Source organism: Arachis ipaensis, chromosome B04 (assembly GCF_000816755.2).
Source record: "Arachis ipaensis cultivar K30076 chromosome B04, Araip1.1, whole genome shotgun sequence".
Taxonomy (NCBI): Eukaryota; Viridiplantae; Streptophyta; class Magnoliopsida; order Fabales; family Fabaceae; genus Arachis; species Arachis ipaensis.
Window position 1 is genome coordinate 2,168,122 of NC_029788.2, and position 1,351 is coordinate 2,169,472.

Consider the following 1,351-nt stretch of genomic DNA (forward strand, 5'->3'; position numbering starts at 1 on the left):
GTGGTACGTGGTACCTTCTTCCATTTTGCAATAAGATTGCGGTCAGCATATCCTTGATCCAAGCAAAACTCATACAACTCTCTAGAAATTTCCTTCCTCTGATGGTAAAGGTCAAATATGTAGCGGCTCTTCTGGTATGCAATCTTGAATATAGGCCATAAAGTCTCGCACTTTCTTTTGCCATCATGGGGGTCATTCTCAGCTGCAAGATCAATGGATTAAGAACTTTTCGGTTTCATATAAGTTCAAAGATAAGTAACATACTATCATGATATCATCCATCAAGCAAGGGATGCATATGGCAACTTCAAACCTTCCCTCATCTTCGCTTGAAGTTCATAGAGTGTAGGCTCAATGAGTTCCCAGCCCTCTGGGTACTTAACACGATTGGTCTTCACTTTTGGCATGTTTTGTTCCTGTCAACAAAGAACTAACATATCAGAGACTGAATCTTACATATATTCTACCTAAAATTTTTATTGAATAAATTACCATTTGTATCCATGAAAGATACAAACGCTGACAAATGTATCCATTTAAGAATGAAACGACAATTGTACCCACGGAAGATAGCTTTTGTGTGCCAAAAATACCCTATCGGACCAATTGTGTAACCAACGTCTGGATACTCTTGGCACATGGAAGCCATCTTCCGTCTTATATGGGTACATTTGTTAGCATCTGTATCTTTTATGGGTACAAATGATAATTTATTCTAATTGAACATAACTTGCTTGAATTACATGTATAACATGAAACATTATGAATGAATTATAAGTATATAGCAGCAATCCAACATCGTTCAACATTTTCATGATCAATTATGTTCTCAAATCCAGACCGATAAAATTTACCCTAAAAAAGAGGCGTAAGTGTAGAATTGAAAATCGCACGACTGGGGAAATGAACGGGAAAAAGAACGAGGTAGAAGAAGAGGAGCAGAACTCACACGAAGAAGAACGAAACGACGCAGGCGAGAATGAGAGCAGTGCAGCAGAACGCCGAAACAAAAGAAGAAGCACGAGCACTGGCGGCAACAACACACAACACTGGAAGAATTGAGGGTTTCTCACTCTGATTTACAGTGTAAAGGAGGGTTTAAAATTTGGGCTAATTTTTGTAGATAAGGAAGAAGGTTGTGCTAATTCATTGTAATGGTTAATACTTAATTGGTTTTCTTTCATATGAATTTTAAATTTTTTTAATTTAGAATTATTCATAATAAATGATATTTTTAAATTTAAATAATTTATTAATTAGTTTGTACTTATTATACCATATATTCAATAATTTATTAAAAAAATATTAATATAATGAATAAAAAAAATTTAAAAAAATATTATTTAAAGAA

The 1,351-nt window shown here is 34.1% G+C and overlaps 1 protein-coding gene across 3 annotated transcripts in view; it reads right to left on the minus strand.

Annotated features, from left to right (window-relative positions):
- LOC107638272 (protein BUD31 homolog 2) overlaps positions 1 to 1,120 on the minus strand; it is a 2,638-nt gene extending 1,518 nt beyond the window's left edge. Inside the window, exons 1-3 of one of the 3 annotated variants that reach the window (XM_021120400.1) lie at positions 920 to 1,120; positions 314 to 416; positions 15 to 202 (exon numbers count right to left, since the gene is read on the minus strand). In XM_021120400.1, coding sequence (XP_020976059.1) covers positions 15 to 202; positions 314 to 407 — 282 coding nt within the window. In that variant the 5' untranslated portion in view covers positions 408 to 416; positions 920 to 1,120. Of the gene's footprint in view, positions 1 to 14; positions 203 to 272; positions 417 to 919 lie in introns of those variants that run through there. The other 2 variants (XM_016341465.2, XM_021120401.1) reach the window with 2 other exon arrangements.